This window comes from Barbatula barbatula, assembly GCF_947034865.1.
Source record: "Barbatula barbatula genome assembly, chromosome: 8".
In the NCBI taxonomy this organism is placed as follows: Eukaryota; Metazoa; Chordata; class Actinopteri; order Cypriniformes; family Nemacheilidae; genus Barbatula; species Barbatula barbatula.
In genome coordinates, this window is record NC_136771.1 from 13637616 (window position 1) to 13663707 (window position 26092).

Here is a 26092-nt window from a genome sequence, read left to right on the forward strand (position 1 = left end):
ACCTGTTAACAGGTAGTTTGGCCCACTCTTCTTGAGCAAACTGCTCCAGCTGTCTCAGGTTTGATGAGTGCCTTCTCCAGACTGCAAAGTTTCAGCTCTTTCTATAGATGTTCGATAGTTCAAGTTCAATTTTATTTATATAGCACATTTAAAAACAACCTTAATTGGTTCACAATGTCCAAAGGCAATCACACACAAGCAACATGAATACAATTAGAAAATAATAATAGTAACATAAATATAAATATATATAAAATATATTTAATATAAAAACATCACAATAAAAGGCAAAGAATGCAGGTTTTTCTTAAGTAATGACTTAAAAATGTCAACAGTCTGAGCAGTTCTTAAGTGTACAGGTGAACCATTCCAGCTTTGGTACCACCACTGAAAAGTCACAGTCACCTATATTTCTTAACCTGGTTCTCGGAAAAAATCAAGAAGCATCTGATTGCACAACCTAACTGCTCTTACAGGTATTTGTACTTTTAAAAGCTCAGATAAATAAATTTGCGCTAGCCCATTTAATAAAAACAAAAAACTAAAAATGTAAATCAATCCTGAAACAAACAGGAAGCCAGTGAGGCTAACACTGGGGTAATGTGCTCATACTTTTAAGTCACTATGATGCTGCTCGGGTTGCAGAGGGAGTAGAATTCGTCCGGTTAAGATTAGTTCTACCACTGAAATAAATTTAGAGACATTATTGTAAGGTGGAAAACTACAAAGTGTTGCTTTAAGCACATTTAACAACCTGTAACCAATTAAATCGTTGATGGAAAAGACAATTTACAGAGAATACAAACTCCAAAATATGTTTATAAAAAAGTTTAAAAAAATTATAGTGCCTCCTTAGAGTCTAAATAAAACCACACATTAAAATCTAATATATATTTAAAGACAACACTTATTACCTATTACATTAACACAGACTTTTACATTAAAGACATTTAGTGATTCACAGTTTAATTGGGTCTCATTTTATAGTCTTTTTACGGCGATATTTGGTCTTCAAAATATTTGACAAAAAAAACACACACACAGAACTAAATAAATAGTATATAAATATTTTTAATTTTACTTAACATTTCTTAAATATACTCCAGGTGACTTGATATTAAGCTTTCAGGTACACTTAATCACATCTATCTTCAGTACAATGAGTTGAACATGCCCACAGAAAGACCTCCATTATCCTGGTTTAATAGATGCTCAAACTTCACAGGCTGATGGTGGCCATGATTTTTTCATTATGTCCTTTTAGCCAATGATGATACATGAAACAAAGACAGACTGTTTCAAATTTCAAGTCAATCTGACTGACGATTGCGTAGTTTAATTTTTTTCCTGTTATAGCGCCAACTAGTGTCCAAATGACACGGATTTTGTAACGTGTCCTCGGATTGATGTTAAAAAGGTGTTTAATTCCACGTTCATGAGTTATAGCCATTTTAGTAAAATAATCTAAGGTTTTGGCACCCCTTAGCGACCATGAATCGAAATTTCAGTTTTTTTATAATTATTAATAATCGCACTCCATAGAAATAATCTGTTTTGGATTGGTAAAAAACCTAAAACTAGTTTGCAAAAGTAATTTTTATAAATATTCACAAATATCTCAAGAACCATTTGATTCCTATCAAAAGCCCAGGGAAAGTCACACACACTGGGACGAATCCGCCGCGTAGAATCCTGTAGTAATCCAGACATAATTCACTAAGCATTACGCTTCACATGCTCCGAAGAACTAAAAGGTGAATGAATGAGACAAGTTCATTGGCCTTTTAAAAATACAATCATAGATGATAGGTTCTCAAGATAAGCCCCGTTCTGTTTGTCTTGACATTTACATTTACATTTACATTTATTCATTTGGCTGACGCTTTTATCCAAAGCGACTTACAAGTAGTTTTATACAGTGGCACATTACTGCAGAGCAATCAGGGGTAAGGTGCCTTGCTCAAGGGCCCTTCAGTCATGACCTGCTGGTACTGAGATTAGAACCGGCAACCTTCTGATCACAAGCCTAACGCTCTAACCATTAGGCCACAGCTGACCCCACACATCGAGAGACGGACAAAAAGGGAACTATGCTGCTCAGTTTGAACTCACACTTGAATTTCGAGGTCTAAAGAAAAAAGCTGAATGACTGATGCAAATTGGCCAATATTACAATAGCCATTAAATATCATGATAAGAGATGATAGGTCGGCATCAACACAACATTGAGTAACTGTCAGAAAATTATCTATCACCATAATTCATAATATTTCTAACTTTTGATATTTTTCTTTTGCTTTACAGGTTACTGGTAGGTGCCCCAAAAGCTAAGGCACTGGCCAACCAGAAGTCACAGTTTACAGGAGGCATGTACAGTTGTGACATAAATTCTGTCAGCTCTTCATGTCAACGAGTGATGTTTGACAATGATGGTAAATTACGAAAAAACATGACACATTTTAATGATTTACTTGAATGTTTTGTTAAATTCAAAGTTACTAGTTTCAACAAAAGCTAGACCACTACCTGTTGAGAGAACGGTTAGTGTGTTTTTTTTTCATTTGTCTGTCAAGTATTCGCCAAAGAGATGGGTTTTAAGTAGTTTTTTGAAGGTTGTGAGAGATGTGGTTGACCGGATCACATTGGGTAGAATGTTCCACCAGGAAGGAGTTGTGAAATATGACAGGTTTCTCAACTCTATCTATTACCAATGGAGACATTATTTACATTCGCCAGCCTGTAAAAACATATATAAGCCATTAAAGGGTATTATAAAGCACTTTGGAGTTAAACCTGGATATGCGTACGTGTGAAGGCTTGTAGTGTTTCTTTATAAAATGACATCTACTGGCCTGGCATGCATAACACAGAATTTTTACTTTTGGGGATCTGTGTAAACGCAGATTGTTTGATGCGTAAACAATCTTATTGTGCTTGCGTAAAACGTTTGAAAAACGCTTATGAAATCGTTTTTTTTTTCTACTCTATCGTTGTATAAACAATATGCTAAATGCTTTTCTGTGCAGCAGTACTTTAAGACCAACACACTTTTCTTATTATTGGTTTGTGGATCTTATTTGAACATGGACTGTGACAGAGGCTTTGCCATATCAACTTTGCAAAAGACAAATGCACCTCTTGGCTTCTGGCTTTTGAATCACCAGGACATTTTAAAGACACATCAATTTGTCACAGATACGACAGGCTCTGCCACATAATCACATCGAGAGCCATCACAAGAAGTCTAGTTCACAGACCTAAACCTCATGACCCACTAATTTGGTCACCACTATTTATGCACACACCTCAAGGACATTCATTGTTTGGTCTCATTAGAGATGCCTACCTGTCTTCTTTATTCCCTCGACGATTCTCTAAGAATTCATCCTGGCTCCAAGTCTTCATCTGTCTTCCTCAGCCTCAGCCTCTTCACTTCCCTCACATTCGAACTATCCGGCAAGACAAGTATATTCAGTATTCCATTGCATTTATAACCAGTATTGCTATAACTACCTTAACTTACCTGAACATCTGCTGTTTAACTTAACCTTGTAATAAACTGGTTGAACTGCCCTATTATCACCATTCAAATATGCAACGAAACGTTCAATTACTAATAGAGCACAAAACTGTTCATAAGTGTCACACTGACTCACTGGAGACTGCGGGTAAATGTATAAACCAAGATTCATTGCCAGGTTGTAATCCACAGGTGAGTTACAGATAACATCCAACCGGTACATCCACAGGTGAGTAAACAGGTAACATCCAAGAGGTATATTTCACAGAAGCAATACAGAAACCTGTAATAGAGGTCAAACTAGTGCAGAACCATGGTAAACAACATTTAGACCTGACAACTAGTGCATGGCGTTGGGAGAGTCTTTATAGAGTCTGGTGATGGTAACAGGTGCTGTTTTTAGAGTGCATTGTTTATGGGGGATGAAGTTGAAAAGACAGTTGAGTGAGAGAGTGGGAAACTGGCAGTGCGGTCTGATGCAGGTAGGTGGTCGGCTGAGGAACTGAGCCTGTGGCAGTACTCCATCATCCATTCAACCGGATGGCCGAACAAACCACAGGGAAGAGCAGGACGGTCTGAATAGTAAGTGTAGAAATCACATAGAAGAATGTCTGCATGACCCTAACCCAAGACCAATCATCTGGGTCGTATCCCTCCTAGTTTATGAGATATTCCAATCTGCTGCCTTGTGACTGGGAGTCCAAGATAGCTTCGACTCAGTAAATATGCACTCCTGCATCAATGGGAGGATGAGGAAGGGGAGTCACCACTGCATCAGACTCTGTGGAGGGAAGAGAGACAGGAAAAGTGAAGGGTTTAAAAAGTAATACATGAAATGATAATGACATATGGTAGGAAGGGTGTAACTGCAGCCGGTAGGTGACATAGTTAATCTGACATAGAATGGGGAATGGACCAATGAATATAGGACTCCGCTTCCTGCCAGACTTTCTGTCCAGGTGTAAACTGGGGGGTAGGGACTCGACAAGCATCGGCCTGCCTCTGATGCCTGTGGACAGCCTACTGTAGGTGGGAGTTCCAAACCCTCTTGTCTCCCGTAACCAGTAGTCCACAGCTGGCATGGATGATGGGTCTCCTGGCCAGGGGAACAGGGGTGGCTGGTAGCCTAGTATGCACTGAAAAGGCATAGGCCCTGTGGTGGTTTGGCGCAGGGAGTTGTGTGCATACTTGGACCAGGCTTAAAACAGGTGCCAGCTGTGTTGGTGTTCTTGACATTATGACCGCATGTATCTCATGTATCTTCTGCTCAGTCTGGCTGTTGGCTTGGAGGTGATATCCGGATGTGAGACTGATGGTAACACCAAGGAGATTTAAGAATGCTTTCCTGACTTGTAAGATGAACTGAGGGCCCCTGTCTGACACAATATCTTCAGGAATCCCAAAATGTAGGATGTAATTTGGTTGAACAGAGTCTCAGCAGTTTCTATTGCCATGAGTAACTGAGGCAGAGGGATGATCTTGCAGGCATTGAAGAAACTGTCAATGATCACCAGTACACAGATATGTCAGATAGGTGTCTGTTATAAAGTCCACTGCAGCATAGGACCATGGACTTTGGGAATGGGCAGGGGAAACAATTTACCTTGGGGTAGATGATGGGGAACTTTAGCTACGACACAAACGGAGCAACCCCTGATGAATCGGGAGACATCCTGGGTCATTCTGGGCAACCAGTATCGATTGGAGATGAGTAACAAGAGTTGGGCTGGTACGAAGGTCTTCCCCTCAGGACCTCCCAGCGGAGGGGGCTGGTTGCAAGTGAACTCGTTGATCTGCTCTTCGATGGCCCACTGGATAGCATGATCATGGCTAGACGGAGTATGGGTCCGGGTTTTATTACCTCTTGTCCTGTAGAATAAAGTCGTGAGAGTGTATAACCCTTTACATTCAGTGACCCTGCTCAGTAGCTGACTGACAAGCGAAACTTGTGAAAAGATAGCCCATCTGGCATTTTGGATGTTTGACTTTTCCATAAGTATTCAAGATTGCGGTGGCCTGTGATTACTGAGAATGCATGTTTGGCTCCCATGATACCACCCATCTAAAGTCTTCTTAATGGCGAACAGCTCACGGTTTGCGACATCATGGTTATACTCCGCTTCTTTGAGATTGGTGAAAGTATGCTGGTGTCCCCTGCCACTGAGACAATACTGCACCCACCCCATTCATCGAAGCATCCACTTTAACGACGAATGGAAGATCTGGATCTGGGAGATGTATGGTGGGTACAGTGCTTTCTTCAGGTTCTGGAATGCGGTGAGAGCTTTAGGGTTCCAAGACAGAAATTTGGGCCGGTTTTGGAGAAGGGAGGTAAGTGGTGAGGAGATGTAGCTTAAGTTGGCAATTAAACTATAGCAGTTTGCAAATCATAGAAAGCGTTGGAATTCAGGGACTGTGGTGGCCAAATCTGTACGACATCCACCTTCCCCCAGATACATCTGTACAATATTCTTGCTCTTTCTATCCAAGAAAGTGAACAGACTGAATGCGGAACTGGCATTTCCCTAACTTGAGATACAGGTGGTGATCACAGAGACGTAGGAGTACCTGTTAAACATGGGAGGGGTGATCAGTTTGGTTATGGGAGTATATGATTATGCTGTCAATGTAAATGAAACTTTTTTTTAGAAATCTTGTATGTAAAACTTTTAAATATGGCAGGGGAATTGAAAGACCAAGAAGCATAACTTAGTACTCATTGTGTCCAGATCTGGTAACTATAGCGGTCTTCCATTCGTTTACGTGACATATTCTGATCAGTTTATATACAGAATATTATGTAGGTTGAGTTTTGTGAAGATGGTGCCACCTCTGAGCTGTTCCAGGTTGGCAGGGACCAGGGGAAGGGGCTAGCGGAACTTCTTGATGTGGTTGTTAAGTGTGCGATAGTCAATACACCACCTCAAACCTTTGTCCTTTTGTCCAACGAAGAATAAACTTTAAGCGGCAGGGGATGTAAATGGTCTGATGTACCTCTTGTGCAATGCCTCAGAGATGTAGTGCCTCCATGTCTATAGAGGGTACACACGTCCTTTAGGCAGATCGGCCCGAGATAGCAGCTCGATGGCACAATCCCATGGGCAATGAGGTGAAGTCTGGCTACCATCTGCTTGCTGAAGACATCCTGGAATGCCCTGTACTGTAGAATCAGGACTTGACTCGAAACCTCAGGACATTCCACTTTAGTTGAAAGAAGATCCACAGAAGTAGAGAACTTAGGGGCAGTAATGCACTTTACATCACAATCTATACCCCATTGCAGGATCTCTCCAGTTTTCCAGTTTACTTTAGGGTCGTGTTGTAGGAGCCAGAGACGTCCCAGGATGATGTTGACTGTAGCACCCTCCAGCACCCAAAAAACATCTCAGAATTGCCGTTAGTGAAACGAAGTGTGATGGTGGGGGAATGGTAACATATGCGGTCTTGACCCAACAACTGTCCCAGAATGTTATGGATTGTCAGAGCTTGATGATTGCATTTTCTGGACAGATGCAATTCAGACAGAAGCTTGTGAGATCTGAATTTCCCAGCTGCACCGGAGTCGGTCAGGGCATTGGCTTAAACAGACATTGAATGGAGTTCAAAAGACTGGTGAGTGAGAGGGAAACTGGCAGGCCGTTCTGATGCAGGAAGCGTGGTCGGCAAGGGAACTGAGCTTGTGACGATAAGAGCATAAAACTCCTCACAGATCTAATCACTTACTTTTGCTCTCAAAATGCACCAGATTGATGCACCGAGCTACTGCATTTATTCTGTCTGATGGCATATAGTAAATAATTAAGAAATACATTATTAAACAAGATAAATGGTATATTCTTAATTTTCATGATAAGCATGCAAATTATTGTGAATAATCACACAAAAAAATTATTCCGATTAATCAGAATTTAAATGTTTATCTATTAACAGCCCTACTTTTTATGTTTGTCTATAGAAAATTTGAATTCTGAAAATAAGCAGAACCAGTGGATGGGAGTTAATGTAAAGAGCCAAGGACCTGGAGGAAAAATATTGGTAAGAGTCATAGACTGTGTTCTTTTGTGTATGTGGGTTACAATAAATAAGCTAACTGTCCTGTTTTTATGTCTCTTAATTAAAAAAAGATCATGTTGAAACAGTTTAATGTAATTTCTTGGAACAAATACTGTAACAGTCCAAGACAACACAAATACATCTTTCATTTTTGTAATAAAGCTGCCTAAACACTCCGTTTAATGAAATGTATGTGCAAAACATTTTTGAGAAGATGGATAATTTACATTTACATGTAGTCATTTAGCAGACGCTTTTATCCAAAGCGACTTACAAACAGTTCAGGGAGCAATAAGCGATATGTCAAACAGGAGTAATAATACAATAGGTGCTAATACAGCAGTGTTTCCCAACCCGGGTCCTCGGTCCCCCCTCCTAAATAGAAAACCTGATTCAAAACATCAGCTAATTAGTGTGTTAATTAGGGAGATTCATTAATTAAAATACTGACCAACATTCTAAGCAGTACAATTTAAGTCAAGTCAAGTCAGCTTTATTTATATAGCGCTTTTTAGAATTTTCATTGTTACAAAGCAGCTGTACAAGTAAACATTGACTATAAGTAAAACATAAAAGTTTATGGAAGTCAAAACACAGGTCAAATATCAGACACACAATAAATTCCTATATGCAGTGTTAATTAAATAAGACTATTAAATTCTAGCAGCCCCCCCCGGCCAGGCAAAAAGTGCAAAACAGTATGCAAACGGTGGCGAGGAACCCAAAACTCCATTGGAGGAGAAAAAAACCTCAGAGGGAAACCAGGCCTAACCAGGGGATTCCAGTTCCCCTCTGGCAAAAACAGCTGCCTCTGCACAAGCTCGACAGTGCTTGCACAACAAGGCAAAATAAAAAAAGTTAGATTTAAAATTATCATTAATAATCCAATAGCGACTGAAGTTTTGTAGAGTCGCCACGTCCTTCGTCCAGCATTTGTCAGGTCTGGGAATGGATTGCGCCCCTGCCCGCTCCGGTAAACTTGGACTGCATCCTGCCCACTCTGGTAACCTTGGAACAATGAGACAAGACTGGCTGAGAGTAGAGTACTGTTCTGCACTCTTTGATGCAACAAATGCATCAGTTGTTATTGGAAGTGTCCCTGGTTCCAGTTGATCTAACTAGTGCAGCCTAGATCTTTGAAATATATATATTATGATAGTATAGTGTATGCAAGATTAAAAAGATGCGTCTTTAGTCTAGATTTAAACTGACAGAGTGTGTCTGCCTCCCGGACAGTGCAGGGAAGACTGTTCCAAAGTTTAGGCGCTAGATAGGAAAAGGATCTGCAGCTTGCACTTGATTTAGAAATTCTAGTTATTACCAACTGACCTGACACCTGAGAGCGTAGTGCATGTGATGGACTATAATACGTTAGAAGTTCTCTCAAGTAGTGAGGAGCTAAACCATGCAAGGCTTTATAGGTAATAAGCAAGATTTAAAAGTTTATGCGATGCTTTATAGGTAACCAGTGCAAGGTTGACAGAACCGGGCTAATATGCTCATACTTTTTTGTACGCGTAAGAACTCGAGCTGCTGCATTTTGGACCAGTTGGAGTTTTTGTAATAGGCCTGCAGGGCAACCACCTAATAGTGCATTACAGTAATCTAGTCTTGATGTCATAAAGGCATGTATAAGCTTCTCTGCATCTGATGGTGACAGCATATGACGTAATTTAGATACATTTTTAAGATGGAGAAACGCAATTTTACAGGTATTGGCGACCTGGTTCTCAAATTACAGAGTACTATCAAATATAAAGCCAAGATTCTTAGCTGAAGATGAGGGTTTTATGGAAGATCCATCAATAGTTAAGCAGTATTCTTAACGTATGGACGTTACGTAGGACGGTTTTCGGTCCACTTCAGTTTTGTCCGAGTTCAGTAATAAAAAATTGCTACTCATCCACTTTTTTATATCGACTATGCATTCCACTATTCGATGGAATTGCTGTGTTTCATGAGGCTTCGAGGAAATATAAAGTTGCGTATCATCAGCATAACAGTGAAAGCTTACTCCGTGTCGCTTTATTATATCTCCTAGAGGTAGCATGTATAATGCGAAGAGCATAGGCCCTAAGACTGAGCCCTGTGGTACACCGTACTGGACTTGCGATTTGCATGATACCTCATTGTTTATTGCTACATATTGAAAACGGTCGCATAAATAAGATCTAAGCCATTTCAAAGCTATATCCTTAATACCGACATCATTTTCGAGTCTATGTAGGAGCATGCTGTGGTCAATGGTGTCGAATGCAGCACTAAGATCATACCAATAAGGAGATACAACCTCGGTCGGACGCCATAAGCAGATCATTTGTAACTCTAATCAGAGCAGTCTCTGTACTGTGATGTGCTCTAAATCGAGACTGGAAATCTTCATTAATCTCATTCCTTTGGAGGAAGGAGCATATTTGAATTGAGACTACTTTTTCCAGAACTTTAGATAAGAAAGGTAGATTCGAAATAGGTCTGTATTTAACTAGTTCTCCAGGGTCCAGATGGGGTTTTTTGACAAGGGGCCTTATATGCTTTAGGCACATGTCCTAATGTCAGAGATGAGTTAATAAAGCTAAGTAGAGGATCTATAATTTCTGGGAGCATCTCTTTCAGTAGATTTGTAGGTATAGGGTCTAACATGCATGAAGTTGATTTAGATGATCTAATGATTTTAGAGAGTTCATCGTGATCTATCTATAGTAGAAAATAAACGTAATTTCTCCTTAGAGGCGCTGTAGTTAGTCGTTTGTTCAGAGGGATTCACTTCTGGTTGCATAGTTATAATTTTTTCTCTAATATCTTGGATTTTATTTGTGAAATAGTTCATAAAATCATCACTGCTATGCTGGTATAAAGAATCAGAAGTCGCTGACTATTTATTTTTGGTTAATTTAGCCACTGTATCAAATAAAAACCTAGGGTTATCCTGGTTTTCTTCTATTAGTGATGACAGGTAGGCAGATCTAGACGTTTTTAGGGCTTTCCTGTATTTTTTAATACTATCCTTCCAGGCAGTACGAAATACCTCTAATTTAGTTTTCTTAAAGTTGCGCTCCATTTTTCGTGCCGCTTTCTTTAGCGCCTGAGTGAGTTCATTATTCCACGGTGTCGGTCTGTCATTTTTAATCTTCTTTAAGCCCAGAGGAGCAACTTTGTCTAGCGTTTCCGAGAAGGTGGCATTAATATTTTCAATGGTAAAGTCAAGATCTTCAACGTTATTACTCATGCAAGAGATTTGAGACAATTCAGGCAAATTATCAAGAAATGCACCTTTTGTAGTCGAAGTTATTGTTCTACAATATTTGTAACTTGGAGTTTGATTTGCCACCATTGGGTAGTGAAGCAAGCATGATACCAGATAATGATCCGAAATGTCTTCGCTCTGCTGAAGGATTTTTACGTCGCCCACGTTTATACCGTAAGACAATGTTAAATCTAAAGTATGATTACGAAGGTGAGTAGGTCCTGACACATGTTGACTAACGCCCATGGAGTTAAGAGTGTCTTTAAAAGCCATTCCTAAAGCATCTGTATCATTATCTACATGAATGTTAAAGTCACCAACAACAAGGACTCTGTCTGCAGCCAGTACTAGTTCTGCTAAGAACCCACCAAATTCTTTAATAAAATATGTGTGGTGCCCTGGAGGCCTATATACAATAGCCAGAATAAAGTGCAGCAACACCTCCCCCTCTGTATTTTAGGCGAGGCTCGTGTTTATAATAATAATCTTGGGGGACAGACTCATTTAAAGAAATATAATCATCTGGCTTTAGCCATGTTTCTGTTAGACAGAGCATGTCTATTTTATGATCTGTTATCATATCATTAACAAAAAAGTGCTTTATTAGAGAGAGATCTAATATTTAGCAATCCGAGTCGTAACAGTTGATTATCTGTTCATGTTTAGTTAGTTTAACGTTAATTAAATTACCTTTGAGAGGTTTACGCATTATTTTATGTTTGCTAATCCAGGGGACAGACACAGTCTCTAGTTTTTGATGTTTGGGAGAAAGTATTATCGCATGTTGTGTATTTACTGTGTTCTGCAACGTGAGACGGCAAGCAGACCGTTGGTTAAGCCATTCTGTCTGCTCCCTGACCTGGGCCTCAGTGAGTCAAGTTTTAGCATTAAGACTATGTGCCATATTTCTAGACCGTAGAAAAGCTCCAGCAACAGGTCAGGTCTGCCCTCAAAACTCTTCCAGTTATTTATCACGTTCTATCACGTTATTTATCACGTTCATCACGATGAACTATCGAAAATCATTAGATCATCTAAATCGACTACATGCATGCTAGACCCTATACCTACAAATCTTCTGAAAGAGATGCTCCCAGAAATTATAGATCCTCTACTTAGCATTATTAACTCATCTCTGACATTAGGACATGTGCCTAAAGCATATAAGGTGGCTGTTATAAGGCCCCTTGTCAAAAAAACCCATCTGGACCCTGGAGAACTAGTTAACTATAGACCTATTTCGAATCTACCTTTCTTATCTAAAGTTCTGGAAAAAGTAGTCTCAACTCAAATATGTTCCTTCCTCCAAAGGAATGAGATTAATGAAGATTTCCAGTCTGGATTTAGAGCACATTACAGTACAGAGACTGCTCTGATTAGAGTTACAAATGATCTGTTTATGGCGTCCGACCGAGGTTGTATCTCCTTATTGGTGCTGCTAGATCTTAGTGCTGCATTCGACACCATTGACCACAGCATGCTCCTACATAGACTTGAAAATGATGTCGGTATTAAGGAAATAGCTTTGAAATGGCTTAGATCTTATTTATGCGACCGTTTCCAATATGTAAAAATAAACAATGAGGTATCACGCAAATCGCAAGTCCAGTACGGTGTACCACAGGGCTCAGTACTAGGGCCTATGCTCTTCGCATTATACATGTTACCCCTAGGAGATATAATAAAGCGACACGGAATAAGCTTTCACTGCTATGCTGATGATACGCAACTTTATATTTCCTCGAAGCCTCACGAAACACAGCAATTCCATCGAATAGTGGAATGCATTGTCGATATAAAAAAGTGGATGAGTAGCAATTTTTTATTACTGAACTCGGACAAAACTGAAGTGTTACTTATCGGACCGAAAACCGCCCTACGTAACAACCAAGAATACTGCTTAACTATTGATGGATGTTCCATAAAACCCTCATCTTCAGCTAAGAATCTTGGCTTTATATTCGATAGTACTCTGTCATTTGAGAACCAGGTCGCCAAAACCTGTAAGATTGCGTTTTTCCATCTTAAAAATATATCTAAATTACGTCATATGCTGTCATCATCAGATGCGGAGAAGCTTATACATGCCTTTATGACATCAAGACTAGATTACTGTAATGCACTATTAGGTGGTTGCCCTGCAGGCCTATTACAAAAACTCCAACTGGTCCAAAATGCGGCAGCTCGAGTTCTTACACGTACAAAAAAGTATGAGCATATTAGCCCGGTTCTGTCAACCTTGCACTGGTTACCTATAAAGCATCGCATAAATTTTAAAATCTTGCTTATTACCTATAAAGCCTTGCATGGTTTAGCTCCTCACTACTTGAGAGAACTTCTTACGTATTATAGTCCATCACGTGCACTACGCTCTCAGGCGTCAGGTCAGTTGGTAATACCTAGAATTTCAAAATCAAGTGCAGGCGGCAGATCCTTTTCCTATCTAGCGCCTAAACTTTGGAACAGTCTTCCCTGCAATGTCCGGGAGGCGGACACACTCTGTCAGTTTAAATCTAGACTAAAGACGCATCTTTTTAATCTTGCATACACTAGATTATCATAATATATGTATTTCAAAGATCTAGGCTGCACTAGTTAGATCAACCGGAACCAGGGACACTTCCAATAACAACTGATGCATTTGTTGCATCAAAGAGTGCAGAACAGTACTCTACTCTCAGCCAGTCTTGTCTCATTGTTCCAAGGTTACAAGAGCGGAGCGGGCAGGGCGCAATCCATTCCTAGACCTGACAAATGCTGGACGAAGGAAGTGACGTCCCTACAAAACTTCAGCCACTATTAGATTATTAATGATAATTTTAAATCTAATTTTTTTTTTATTTTCGCCTTGTTGTGCAAGCACTGTTGAGCTTGTGCAGAGGCTGCAGTTTTTGCCAGAGGGGAACTGGAATCCCCTGGTTAGGCCTGGTTTCCCTCCGAGGTTTTTTTTCTCCTCCAATGGAGTTTTGGGTTCCTCGCCACCGTTTGCATACTGTTTTGCACTGTTTTGCCTGGCCGGGGGGGCTGCTAGAATTTGATAGTCTTATTTAATTAACTCTGCATATAGTAATTTATTGTGTGTCTGATATTTGACCTGTGTTTTGAATTCCATAACCTTTTATGTTTTACTTATAGTCATTTTTTCTTGTACAGCTGCTTTGTAACAATGAAAATTGTAAAAAGCGCTATATAAATAAAGCTGACTTGACTTGACTTGACTTATAAAAACTATATCATTCTGCAGGCACCACTCAGACAATCAGCCATTTAGATATGATAATCTGCTATGTATCTCATCACCACGATAAGCGGGGAGGGGGCCAGAGAATATTACAGTGTCTGACATCGTGCTTGCGAGCTCACACACCTCTTTAATATTATCTTTTGTGATCTCCGATTGACGGAGTCGAACATCATTTGCACCGACGTGAATAACAATCTTACTAAATTTACGATTAGCCTTAGCCAGCACATTTAAATTTGACTTGATGTCAGGCGCTCTGGCTCCCGGTAAACATTTGACTATGGTGGCTGGTGCCTCTATGTTAACGTTCCGAACAATAGAATCACCGATAACTAGGGCACTTTCAGAAGGTTTCTCAGTCGGTGCGTCACTGAGTGGGGCAAACCTGTTCGAGACTGTAGTCGGAACGGTTGAGTGTTTTTTTGACCTGCGACTACACCGTCTCACAGTCACAAAGCTTCCCAGCTGCGGGGGTTGTTCAACCGGAACCGAACTGTGCGCGCTAATATTGCTTGCATCCAAAGTGTTTTCTAAGCTCCTTACATTCTTACTATCCTCAGATAAAGATTGGATGCGAGACTCTAATTCTGAGATCTTTTCTGTCAGCCTAGCTATTTTCCTGCATTTATCGCATGTAAAGCCCTCGCCGCTGACAGAGAAGGCTAAGCTAAACATTTGACATGAGGTGCAAGTGACAATAATAAGAGAAGAAGCCATAAATCACCGGGTTTGAAGAGTAATTCCAACTTACCAAGGCTGCTCGGTGATTCTTAGTATATACACTTAAGAGAGAAACCGTTAGCACTCAAGAAAACTAGAAGGCGAGATGATATTTAGCAGTGTAAACAGAAAGCCCGCTAACGGCGCTGAGTGTTTTGGTTTAAGATCTTCAAGTAAATAACCAGGATATGTTTATTGAGATATCAGGATAAGTTTAGCAACAACAGTGATAAGTAACAATGTATGCTATGAATAAAATACACTAATATGAAAGAAAGTACAAGTGCAGTGAGACAACAAACCGATTCCGCTGCAGTGAGGTGAAACTCCGTCTACCGGAAGCCAGTGAGCTGATGATAGCATAACCCTGGTCTGTAATCATTGTGTCCTGTGATTTTGGATTTCTTTGGAATAGGAATAATCGAGAAGTATTTAAAGGAGTAAAGGACATTGCACAGCTCCATTTAGAAAGTTGCTTTATAACCAGGTTTTGATATCAACAATAAAGGTATTTAAGGAGCCAAGCAGGGCAGGTAGAGCGTGCTTATAAATAGATTTTCACGTCATCGGCATAACAATGGTAATTGTGACCGTGTCAACGGATATGACGACCAAGGGGTAGCAGATAGATATTGAATAGAACTGGGCCGGGAACAAATGCTTGGGGAACCCCTTTTGAGAGTGAACATAGAGAAGATTCGAAATTATGGAGAGAGGTAGGAAGTAAAGGAACCAAGACCGAGCCCTGCTCGTTATACCTATATGATAGCCGAGAAATGAGAATATGGTGAGATACTGTATCAAAGGCAGCAGTTGCTGTAAGTCCAGCAGAATAAGAACAGTAATGCATCCAGATTCAACAGAAATAAGTAGGTCATTAGTCATTTTTAACAGTGCTGTTTCAATGCTAAGGCCAGAGGGGAAACCAGACCGATATGTGTCAAAAATATTGTTAATAGAAAGATGTGCTTTTAGAAAGCTCAAGCCGATGGGAGGCAACAACCTTTTCGAGCAGTTTTGAGATAAAAGGAAGGGTAGATATTGGTCTAAAACTGTTCATAGGTTTCTGTGATATTGGAGTGACTGCAGCAGTTTTTAATGGTGGCGGGACAGACCCAGAGCACAGAGAAAAGTTTATCAAGTGAGCAATAGGAGCTGAGATTGTCGGCTTAGAACAATGATGTGTTGGGGGGTTAATTATTTTGCTAACAGTTGGACAAATCAAATCAATTTAAATCACTTTTATTGTCACTCAACCTTATACACAAGAGCAACAGTAGGTGAAAACTTGGGTGCAGTGCCGACAAACATGGCAGTATGACAGATAAGTGACAAATAATTACAATACTACAATAGACATTTTCCTGTACAAGTTTACACATTAAACATTACCGTACAAGTGTACAGTAAAAAGTGGCTTTGGTCTACTTTTAGCAATATTAATTATAGAGCGAAGTTGCCGTACGTGCCGCAGTGAGCGCAGACTTATATTTGAACTGGTCAGCCAGGAGATTTTGATAATATACGTCTAGTCCTATTCAAATGCTCAAGCCATATGCCAATTTGTTTAAGCAGCTGGAGCTAAGGCGTGTACCAAGGAGACGTGTGAGAGGAAGGTATCCCTTAAGTGATCATCGGGGCGTGTTTGTTTAGGGTTTCAGAAATTGGAGAGTTACAGACAGAGAGAACAGCAGAGGGACAGTGAAAGTCTGAGTAGGTGGAGAGTGAATATGCATTAATAGAATTTGAAAAGGATTTCATATTGCTATATGTAATAGTACGCTTCTGGGGTAGTACAGAGAGAGGAAAATCAAATATGATTTTTATCAGCTTGTGATCAGCCTGTGCACCAGATACAGAGACATTGTTAATACCAGAAGTAAAGACAAAAGAGTCTTTAGAGAGTGTGCAACAGTTTTGGAGTGCATTCTTTTGGGACAAGCTATGCGGAGAAAGAAGGCAAACTTAGCCGGTGTTATCCGATGCATTGACAGTCTCAGAAAAACAGCCGAGCCGGGGCAACGCTCTGCTAAGCTACCAAGAACAAGAAACAACGGCATCCGCGAACAATACAGCCAGAGGAGGGTTGAAAAAGAGTGGAGACTCACTCACCAACAGTGACGAGGCGGCCAACGAAAAGAACATAATACAATGGACATAGTGAGGGCTTGCAGTAGATACATAAAGCGACAAATTCCCCAAAATCCATGTAGGAGCCCAGACGAGATGATACACCTACAAACAAAATATTGGAGACAATTGGGGATTATATATTGGAGACTTTGAAAAAGAGGGGGGAATAAATTCCCGTTTTAATTGGGAAAATATTTAAAGACGGAAGTATTTCTAGTATGAAAGTGAAAAGGTGACGATGGAATGGAAAGGGTAAATTTAGTTAGTAACTCTGTTTTCTGTCACAGTTATTTTAATTGTGTATTTTAACAATTATTTTAATTGTTATATAGCATTTTAACTGTTACATTACATTTGCTGTTTGCATGTTGTCAGTAGTTTTTTTATTTACAAATATAAATTATCAGACTTCTATTAAGAGGGCATTCCCACAGAGCCTATACAGGGTGTCCGCGCGGTAGTAAAAGGCCCTTTAAAGGTAGTAAAAGGTAACAAACGCAATTTGACTTAGTAGTACATTTTTCATCACCACCCCAATATATAATGAGTTTAAATCTTTTGCTTAATATTTGTGTCTCCATGTTTTATCTTCATCTAGCCTAGTTTAAAAATATATACGGTGCTAACAGGACCCTGAGTGAGTCAGAGTTGATAGCAATGACGTAGAAGTAAACTGTGTAGAGTTCCGTGGTTGATAGGCCATCAGTGACGCCAACAACATTTTACGCCTTTTTGCCAAATTTACAGTGTGAAATGGGGAAATGTACGTTTTCGCGATCTTGGGTTGACGACCCGTCATTTAAAGACTGGCTTAAACCCGTCAGGGGGAATGACCGGGAAGCATTTTGCACTGTCTTAAAAAAAACTATAAATGTTACCTGGAACGGCATTACCGCTATGAAGTCACACAGTGGATCGAACATTCAGCAGCAGTGGCTTCGTGTGAGGGGGGAGCAGCTCCCTATTTCGTTGTTTTGCGATGCTAGCAGCACTACACATGTCATGGAAAATCATGCCAACTGGATTTACCTCAGGGCTGAGGTTCTCTGGTGCCTGAACCATCATTCATATAATTTGTATCAGGGCATTGGGGAATTGTTCCAAAACATGTTCACTGACTCCGATATAGCCAAAAGTTTCGTGTGTGGCAAGGATAAAACGGCGTAGTGTATTAAAGTTCGTTAGAAGGGAAGGAAGGAGGCGGGAACCGGCGAACATTCAAACACCAAAACTTTAATTAAATCAAATAAACAAACATGGGAGTAAAGACCGGCAGCCACCTCACGGTCGACTGCCGGCCATAAAACATACACAAACTAAACACATGTTCGGGCCCAGTCCTCTCTCGTCAACAGTCCTGCCGATCGTCCTTTTAAGCTCCCAATCTCCTCCGTGATAAGATGCGGGACCGGTGCGCGCACAGCTGCTTGCACTTATCACTCACGCCACCGGCCCCGCGTCACGCCTCTCATCCCGCCTTCCTCACCACATACCCCCATCACCCCTTACAAGCCGGGGGGCACCACCGAGACTGTACCTACTCCCCCCCCGGGGAGCCAGTCTCGGAGTCGGCGGCGCCTGGGGGTATGCACCGGTGAGACGAAAGAACGGAGACGGGAGCCCGCGGAGCGACAGGGACGAGAGAGGGGAGAGAAAAAAAAAAAATTGGCCGGTTCCCTAACACGCTGTCTCTCGGTCCTCAGCCAGCCGAGATCTTCCTCGCGGTGCCATGCGATGGTACTGGACGCTCGGTGGACGGCTCGATCCTCCGCCCCCTGGCGGCCGGCGATGGCCCTCCAGCTGAGGGCTGCTGGTCTCCCGTTCCCTGCTCCTCCCCATCATGGCGGCTGGCAGCAGGCTCGGCCCTAGGCGAACGGTCCTTGGCTCCCTCCTGGACGGCAGCCACCCCACCTCGACCCAGGAGCACGGCAGCGAGGTCCTCGTCCCATCCGACTTCTCGATCCAGCACCACCGTCTCGGGTAGCCACTCGCGGACTTCCCCCGTCCGCGCTGCCCGAACTCCTCAGCACCGCGATCACCCTCGGCAGTGAGGGCTCTTTGACAGCATGTCCCTCCTTCCTCCCGGGTTTCGGCACCAGTGTAATAAAGTTCGTTAGAAGGGAAGGAAGGAGGCGGGAACCGCCGAACATTCAAACACCAAAACTTTAATTAAATCAAATAAACAAACATGGGAGTAAAGACCGGCAGCCACCTCACGGTCGACTGCCGGCCATAAAACATACACAAACTAAACACATGTTCGGGCCCGGTCCTCTCTCGTCAACAGTCCTGCCGATCGTCCTTTTAAGCTCCCAATCTCCTCTGTGATAAGATGTGGGACCGCTGCGCACACAGCTGCTTGCACTTATTACTCACGCCACCGGCCCCGTGTCACGGCTCTCGTCCCGCCTTCCTCACCACACGTACATACTTTGATTCCGCATTGCTCCACATTTTAAGGGGGCATACTTGAACATTTTGAATTTACACGCATCATTCGTGCGTGAAATTCGCTTAATTACAGACGCTCAATTTTTGCCGCCTTATTCGTGCGAATCGCACCGCAAGTAGGTCATCGCGTCTTTGCATTGACTTAACATGTAAATCACTTGCGCTTAACGCTTCATTCGCACTTGGTGTGAACCAGTGGTCTCCAACGTGGTGCCCGTGGGCACCTGGTAGCCCGCATGAACTCTGTAAGGTGCCTGCTAAACACAGTGCTCACCAATAATACTCAAGACATTTGACAAATCTGTGACTATAACGATCAGCCAAGTGCTACATCGTCATTAAAGTTTATTATTAGCAGGTGTTATAAGCTTTAATATATTCAAGTGCAAAAATATCTGAAAGAAATCGGAATTTGGTTCCTCGAGCGTAAAAATAAGGCATCACATGTTTAAAGTTTGTTATCAACAAGTAACCCTCTAGAGGATTTTAGATATTTTGGTAGCCCTCGCTTACAAAAAGGTTGGAGACCCCTGGTGTGAACACACCCTTATAGTAAGTAGTAAGTGGTGCTTTGCATACCCCCCCACCCCCCAAAAAAAGGGCTGCTGCTTGATGTCGTCTTCGTAGTAAAAACATTTTGGAGGTGGTAAATTCATCTCTATGATTCCTGCATATAACCTGCTATACATACATCAAAATATGACATTAATGGCCTGATAAAATATCATATCTTTCATACAGTATATCCAACTGGGCTAAATTGATTACATTTTTTTTATTTATCTTCAAAAAACATATTGTCCAGACCTCTGTTTGTAAGAAAATTCTCTAAGAAAGTTCTGCCCTTTTACTGCCGGGGGTCAGCCACTAGATGTAATAAACTGCAATAAGATTAGATTCGACTCAACTTTATTGTCATTACACATATACAAGTACAGTGTAACGAAATGTAGTTAAGGTCTAACCAGAAGTGCAATTAGCACTTGTGCAGGATATACAGTGAATAAATACAGAATACAATATTAGGAAAATATTATACAGTGGGCATGGACTATGAAAATATTACAGTAGTTATGTACTATGAATATATACAGATGACTATATACTATGAACATTAATGTACAGGTGGCTATGAACAGATAATAATTTAGACTAAACAATAGTGCATGTGACTTAAGTGTGCATAAATTATAGATTAGCTATTAAAGTTGCATCGCAATAGGTGAGTTAATGCAGCTAATAAATTGCGGTCCAGAAGATGAGTAAATGCAGTTAATAAGGTTACAGTGCAGTAGTTAATGCAGTTATTGAAGTTACAGTGCAGTGGATGAGTTAATGCAGTTATGAGAGTGGTCAATTAGTGCAAATGAGCATTCAGTATAAATTTAAGTAGTAATAATAAGAAATAATTAATATTAGTAATAATATTAAGTAGGTGCAATATAACAGACATAATTTAAATAATTGCTACTTCAAGTTTAAAAAAAGAATGATCCCTTATCATTTTAAACTGCTTCAAATTGATTTTGTTACCTAGAATTACATTTAACACTTAGTAATATGTCTTTAGGTCTGTGCACATCGCTACCAGCAACGCTTATTTGTGGGTACACATCAAGAACTGCGTGACATCGTAGGTCGTTGCTATGTATTAAGTCAAGACTTGAAAATTAACGAAGGCTCAGAAGAAGATGGAGGTGACTGGAAGTTCTGTCATGGTAGGAACAGAGGACATGAGTTTTTTGGTTCGTGTCAGCAGGGTCTGTCTGCCACATTCACAAAGGACTACCACTATCTGGTGTTTGGGGCACCAGGAGCTTACAACTGGAAAGGTATTGTTAGAGTATAGATCTTGTTTTTGCAATGTATAGAAGTGTAGTTTGTACCTGTTCTGGCTGCTCTATTAAAATATTTAATGTTTAGTGAAAATCCAGCCACAAATTAGATGGTGTATTTATTTGTGGCTGGCCACAAAAACGGCTACAGTCAAAAATTGTTTAAATTCATCTGACATTGATTCTGTTTTACCCACTCCTTTTTTACTTTCCACATAATCATTTTTTTCAATCCTTTGTTTCTTTCAACCCTTCACACAAATATTTCCCCCTTCATTTACTTGGTATATGTCAGGAGTTGTACGGGTGGAGCAGAAAAACAGCTCTCTGTGGGAAAGGGGAATATATGACGATGGCCCCTATGAGGTTGGAGACGAGAGCCGACTTGACCCAGATCTGGTGCCTGTTCCTGCCAGCAGCTATTTAGGTGAGTCCATCACATTCCATTCATCATCCATGTTATCCAAAAACCTGTTACCTTGGGACTTCATGTGACTTTGTGACTCTTGTTGGCTGGTGGGGGAGATATGTGATACTTTCCAGTGTTTTTGTGTGGATACAAAGAAATAGTAGTATGCAAGGGACATATATTATATGTCTATTTATAGCTTTGTGTTTTATTTAGTGCAAATCCTTGTTTGTGGAATTGTAGATGTGCATGTTAATGGGTAGCATGTCAAGTAACCACCCTGATCAGTTGGTGTGTCATTAACCCTCCCTTCAGGGTACCAAGAATAACGTGTGTTGTGTAGCAGCCACAAGCTGTTTATGGGATTGAGGGTTTTTCTGAATGCAAACGTCTGTCATATTGTAAATGTGCTGTTATCAAGAATGTACATTTTGTCCTTATGTGAATGAAAATGTAAATGGTGTAGCTCTGTTGCCAGTCACTTCATTTATTAGTTTAGGTTCATTAACATGGGTCAACTGTTTTAACATTATAGTGGGGCCGAGCCAAATCAAGTCATTTCAGAATGTCTCCATGAATTATAATGCATTGTTTATGACTTTAATCATTAAATATGACCCTGCTTATGAAAAGCCAACCAAAGTATTTTTTGTGACTTCTACAAAATGTAAAGAACATTAATGTGAACATATAACTTTTATACATTCAATATTGATGAAGTCCATGCCAAAGTTTGACATCATAGTGATAATACATTATTGGAATCAAATTTCTATGTTAATTTCTCATAAAGTAATTCGATTTTAAGACTTCAGCCTGATTTCCACTGACTGGGCAATCAATTTACATATTATTTTGGTTCGCAAATTAGCTCTCTGATTAGTTTTGTCTGTTGTAGGTTTCTCTTTGGACTCTGGAAACATGCTGACTAAAAAAGGTCAGTTGACTATTGTAGCTGGGGCTCCAAGAGCCAATCACAGTGGATCAGTTGTGCTCCTAAAAAAGGAAGCAGATAAGTCATCAATGTTGTCAACGGAGTACATCCTAGAGGGAGAGGGTCTTGCCTCTTCATTTGGTTATGACCTTACAGTACTTGACATCAATGCAGATGGGTAAGATCCACTTTTCAGTAGCAATATTATAAAGCTTTATAACAACAGCAACATTTATAAAGCCATATATTGTTTTATTAAGCATGTTTTATACTCATTATAATGTTCTTACAGTGTTATAATATACATATGTATTAGTGACAAATGCTGGCCAGGTATCAAATATCACATGCTCTGGTCAGTACATTGTTGTAGTGGTTATACATTTATAATAATTCTGCTCTAATTATTGAACAGGTGGCAAGATATTGTAGTTGGAGCACCTCAGTACTTCATTAAAGATGGAGATATTGGCGGGGCTGTCTACGTATACATTAATAAGGAAGGGGCTTGGGACAAAATAACACCAACAAGATATGATGGAGCCGCCTATTCCATGTTTGGTTTGGCCGTGGAAAACATGGGCGATGTGAATCTGGATGGGTATCATGGTAAGAAACAGATGTGAAACATTTCAATGCAGTAGAAACAGAAATGTGCACAAGTGCATATAACCACTTTTGAACATAGTTGTTTTCAGCTGCAAATTATGTATGTCCTGAATTAAGTTAGAATCCATTAAGAAATCCAAAAGGAACAAAACAGGCAGTTGTTCATAACGGGGAAACCGCAACCAAGGTAGAATCAGTGATCCAGAAACGCAAGTCCACAAAATGGGCAAGAGATCATAACACGTGACAGAATTATGATACAAGGGAAATGATAAAGCAGATTAACCCTCTGGGCTCTGAGGGTGTTTTGACGACCTTCAGAATTTTTTTCTCGCGTTAGTAAGACATACATTTTTAAGTCACTGAAATAAAATCATAAAGCACATACTTAACCTATATTCACATGACTTTTGAGTATTGGGTCTTGTACACTGTTTTACAAAAATATGTAAAAACCATTCTGCTCGTTCACATAAAACCTGGGGGGCCTACCTTGTTGACCCAAAATCATTATAATCATATTAATTATAAAATTGTAAAACCATCATGAAAACAATCTGCAAAACACACTGTAAAACCATTGTGTCATTTTAACAACACTAAGGAGCAAGCTTTTATTTCTTGCTGTCCAAAGTATCTCCACTTATCAATGAATGTTTAAATCCTATTGTAACTCATTTAAAAATAGTTTCATTCAAAACCTGCAAATTAAATGACATAAATGCACAGAAACATTTCCCTGTTTGCGTATTTCTAAACAGTTTTGTCCTTTTCCCCGTTTAGCAATGCATTCAGACGCATTGCAAAATGCAACCAGCCCTCGTACAAGCCATTTAGCTCGTGTTTTTAAACAACACAAGCAAGACACTGTCTGTTGTATCTTAAAGAACATCTGACATTCAAGACTGCAGTGTTTGATTGAATAATGATCATGACATGTATAATAAGAAAGGTATATATTGAATTACGTTAAGATAATTTGTCCAGACAAATAAGGAACACTCTCCAAGAGGTAAATATGTATATGAATAAATAATAAACACAAGATAAGGAAAACTACAGAGGGTTCACAACAAGGTGCAAACTTCTCGAGAATATGATTGGTGGATTAGACTTCAGAGAGAAAAAAACTAATATCAACCTGTATAAGACTAAAGCGCTTTTCACACAGAGATCCTGGAAAATACATCCAGTGAAGACACATGACATATATACGGCAATGTAATGTTTTGTGCATATTTTTTTGTGGTTAAAATAGGGTTTATTACGGTGAAAGAAATTTCCTTACGGTGTTTAAGTAGCTACATAGCGTAATTTGTTATGCCTTCCTTTATTTAGTGCCAAATAGGCCTAGATAATCTCTCTATATTTGGTTATTATTCTGTAGCATATATTGTTGCCTTTTGCAAATGACAAAGACGTTAATTTTAAAACAAACATTTTATTTATATTTTTTATTGGTAAATGTGGAACAATGAAGAGGCACAAGAACACAAGCTTGCTATAGCCCAACGAGATTAAGCTAAATATAAGCTATATATAAAATGTAATATGAAAACAAATAAAAGGAAAATTCTGCCAGTGTAACCGGTTCTAATCGCCCTGTTCTGTGCGGGCCTCGAACCGGCGTCGGTCCGGATGGGAGATGGGTATTATAACGAGAAAGTTCGTTTTTTTAAAACAAAGTTTAAGAAAAGTATTTTAGCATTTAGATTTTGTAACCAACCAGCATATTGCACATAATGCTATAAAAACATAAATAAACACTAAGGTTGGTATATAAACATCATGTTTATATTTAAAGACACCATGTCTTTAATCTGGATTTAAATTGTCTGACCCTCGAATAGTACCGTGAAGTCTATTCCAGAGTTTAGGTGCTTAGTATGAGAAAGCTCGACCCCCTTTGGTGGATTTAGTTATTCTGGGTATTATCAAAAGTCCTGCATTTTGAGATCTTCGAGAGCGTGACGGGTTGTAGTGGGATAGAAGCTCTGTTATGTAGTTAGGGGCTAAACCCTTTAAGGCTTTATAAGTGATTAAAAGAACTTTAAAGTCAATACGATACTTAATGGGTAGCCAGTGAAGGGTTGATAACATTGGGGTTATGTGATCGTATTTTCTGGACCTGGTTAGAACTCTGGCAGCTGCATTCTGAACTAACTGTAGTTTGTTTATTGATGATGCAGTTTATTGAACGACTAAGTAATGCATTACAGTAAATATTTGGCTTACATGTCTTTTAGTCGGATAAGTAATATTTCAGTTTCATTAGAATTTAAAAGAAGGAAATTACAAGTCATCCAATGTTTTATATCTTACATTTACATTTAGTCATTTGGCAGACGCTTTTATCCAAAGCGACTTACAGATGAGGAAACATTGGAAGCAATTATAACAACATAGGCAACAAAATACATAAGTGCATCAAAACTAGTCCATTAAAGCCTAGCACAGTATACAAAGCTAAGAATAGTGAGGTTAGTGTATATATATATTTTTTTTACTTTATTTTTTTAAGAAGGAAAGGGAAAAAAATTTGGATAAATCAATCGGCGACGTGTTGACGGAAGAGATGTGTTTTTTAAAGATGCCAACCGAGTCTGCTGATCTTGAAGCAGCAGGTAGATCATTCCACCAATATGGAACAGATCCAGAGAAGGTACGGGAGAGTGACTTTTTTCCTTTTTGGGATGGTACCACTAATCGTTGTTCCTTTGCAGACCGCAGTGATCTGGCAGGAACATAGGTCTGCATTAGCGAGTGGAGATACGATGGTGCGGACCCGGTGTTGGTCTTGTAGGCCAGGAGCATAGTAATGATAATCAAAAAATTATAATATTAGACAAAGATAACCTGAGTAAATACAAAATGCTATTTTTAATGATGATTTCATCCAAACCTACCTGGCCCTATGTGAAAAAGTAACTGTTAAATCAT

The 26092-nt window shown here is 39.9% G+C and overlaps 1 protein-coding gene across 1 annotated transcript in view; it reads left to right on the forward strand.

Moving 5' to 3' along the window:
- The window catches only part of itga6b (integrin, alpha 6b), a 52011-nt gene that overhangs the window by 2644 nt on the left and 23275 nt on the right, over window positions 1-26092 (forward strand). Inside the window, exons 2-7 of the mRNA XM_079463092.1 lie at window positions 2305-2432; window positions 7476-7555; window positions 20936-21197; window positions 21496-21627; window positions 22508-22721; window positions 22959-23152. Of these exons, the coding sequence (XP_079319218.1) occupies window positions 2305-2432; window positions 7476-7555; window positions 20936-21197; window positions 21496-21627; window positions 22508-22721; window positions 22959-23152 (1010 nt within the window). The remainder of the gene's footprint in view (window positions 1-2304; window positions 2433-7475; window positions 7556-20935; window positions 21198-21495; window positions 21628-22507; window positions 22722-22958; window positions 23153-26092) is intronic.